At 32.9% G+C, this 2,500-nt stretch overlaps 1 protein-coding gene across 2 annotated transcripts in view; it reads right to left on the reverse strand.

Annotated features, from left to right (window-relative positions):
• Window positions 1-2,500, reverse strand: part of LOC135203055 (sialin-like) — a 45,586-nt gene that overhangs the window by 15,783 nt on the left and 27,303 nt on the right. For both annotated transcript variants that reach the window (XM_064232652.1, XM_064232651.1), the window contains exon 9: window positions 1,440-1,656. In XM_064232652.1, coding sequence (XP_064088722.1) covers window positions 1,440-1,656 — 217 coding nt within the window. The remainder of the gene's footprint in view (window positions 1-1,439; window positions 1,657-2,500) is intronic.

Consider the following 2,500-nt stretch of genomic DNA (forward strand, 5'->3'; position numbering starts at 1 on the left):
AAACCATAAAATCAATATTTAAATCATTTAATGTTAATGTAGTGTTCTCTTATAACAATACCATTAAAGATATGCTAATTAAGAATAGTCCCGTAACAAATAACAACATCATTTACAAAATTCCTTGTAAGGATTGCCCATCGTTTTACGTTGGTCAGTCTAGTAAAAATTTATGTGTTCGGGTTAAGCAGCATATGTATTCAGTTAGAACAGCCCAGACTTCAAATGCACTGTTTATCCATCTGAGTGAAAAATCTCATTGTATTAATTGGGGTGATGCCTCGTTAATTGATAGATCTAATGATTATGTTTCAAGAAATTTACTAGAATCGGCAATTATACAAATCACTAATAAAAACAACCTAAATCTTAGTCTAGGAATGTACCATTTGGACCCATATATTTGTAAGATGTTTATGAAGGACCTCAAAATAATGAACAACTAATAAATTAGTCCCACATGTATATAGTTATTAATTCTCTCTCTCTCTCTCTCTCTCTCTCTCTCTCTCTCTCTCTCTCTCTCTCTCTTCTCTGTCTTTCTCTCTCTCTCTCCCTCTCTCTCTCTCTCTCTCTCTCTCTCTCTCTCTCTGGTTCGATATTTCTCTCCCTCTTTCTCTTGCTCGATATATATATATATTTATATTTTCTTTCGTCTTTTCATTAATAATAATTTTTTGTTGGGAAAATTTGTGTAAAAATTCATGATATTAAATTGTATATGCTCCCGTGTTGTTTTCAAAATGTACTGTTTTTCTGGAAGAATCACTTGTTTACCGCGGGTATCCTCAAGGTGTGGCTAGCCCTATGACTCCTCCTCCTCTCTGTAGAGTGAAAATCGCCCTTATGGCTAATTTGGTAGTGTCAGTTTGTATATTAAGCCTTCTTTTGGACTATGGTGTTCTTTGTAAAACCAGTATGCCTCAGTAAAGGGTCTGAATAGGACCGAAAGTACTCGGCCAACCTCGTTTTTTCTTTTTTTTCCTTCGTGGCAAAAAAACCTTTATTTATATATACATATATATAATAATATATATATATATATATATCTATATATATATATATATACATATGAATTTGTGTAAAATCACGTAATCTATGTATTTAAATACTCATATGTATGTATGTATATATACAGATATATATATATATATATATATATATATATAGATATATATATATATATATATATATATATATACTACGAAAGTACTTGTTCTGAGTCCCCTGTTTCACTTACCTTTCTACCCGCCGTGGATTTAATGATATTTTCAAGCAGGTGTACCTTCGTGCTACATTGGATATATATATAATATATATATATATATATATATATATATATTATATATATATATATATATATAATCAAGTCAAATACCAACCAAATGACATTCACTCAAACCTCAACCCTTGAAAACAAAACACAACAAAAAACTCACACTTTTGATGGAGAACCCGAGTACGTTCTTCATATAGGTGGGGAGTTGGGCAAAAAGTAGGGATATTCCCCAGCCGTTTCCGGTGCAGGCGACTAGGATGGCCCACACGGGCACACTTTTGGACATCTGTCGCCAGGGGATGCCCTTGGAGGAGCCCTTGTCCGTTCCACTCTCCTCCAGAGCCTTCTTTATGTACTGCAGCTCCTCGTCGCTGATCCTGTTATGGAGAGATGGATGAAGGGAGTGGGGATATATATATATATATATATATATATATATATATATATATATATATATATATATATATATATATATATTGAAGTTTGTCAAACACAATAAGCATTTATAATAGTCGAAAGTAATGCCACGAATTTACTACAGTGGTTGACAATTAAACCTACTCGAGTTAATTAGAAACATGCAAAAAAGGATGGATTCATAAGTTAATTCGAATAATGGAAATTTAAACCCACTTATAATTAGAACAAGAAAAGATAAACCTCGAGATTGATTAGGACAATAGACAGGTAAACCAGCCAATCAGCCTTAACAACAAACAGGTACACTTAGTAGTTAATTAAAACAACCGAAAGTTAAACTACCGTGTTATCACAGAACTGGACAGATAGACCCGCCACTTAATTTGGAAACAAAAAATTGGACAGGCAGACCCAACATTTAATTTTAAAAAAATGGACAGATAGACCTACCACTTAATTAGAACCCATTTTACAGGTAGATCTACCACTTATTTAGATACAATTGAACAGGTAGACCTCCACTTAATTAGAAAAAAAAATTGGGCGATTAGACCATCACTTAATTTGAAAAAAAATTGGACAGAGAAACCCATCAATTAATTAGAAAAAAATTGGTCAGGTAGACCCACCACTTAATTAGAAAAAAAGAGACAGGAAGACCCACCACTTAGTTTGAAAAGACTGGACATGAAGACCCACCACTTAATTAGAAAAAAGAATTTACACTTAGACCACCACTTAATTAGAAAAAAAGAGACAGGTAGATCCACCACTTAGTTTGACAAAACTGAAAGATAGACC

This window comes from Macrobrachium nipponense, chromosome 33 (assembly GCF_015104395.2).
Source record: "Macrobrachium nipponense isolate FS-2020 chromosome 33, ASM1510439v2, whole genome shotgun sequence".
Classification (NCBI taxonomy): domain Eukaryota; kingdom Metazoa; phylum Arthropoda; class Malacostraca; order Decapoda; family Palaemonidae; genus Macrobrachium; species Macrobrachium nipponense.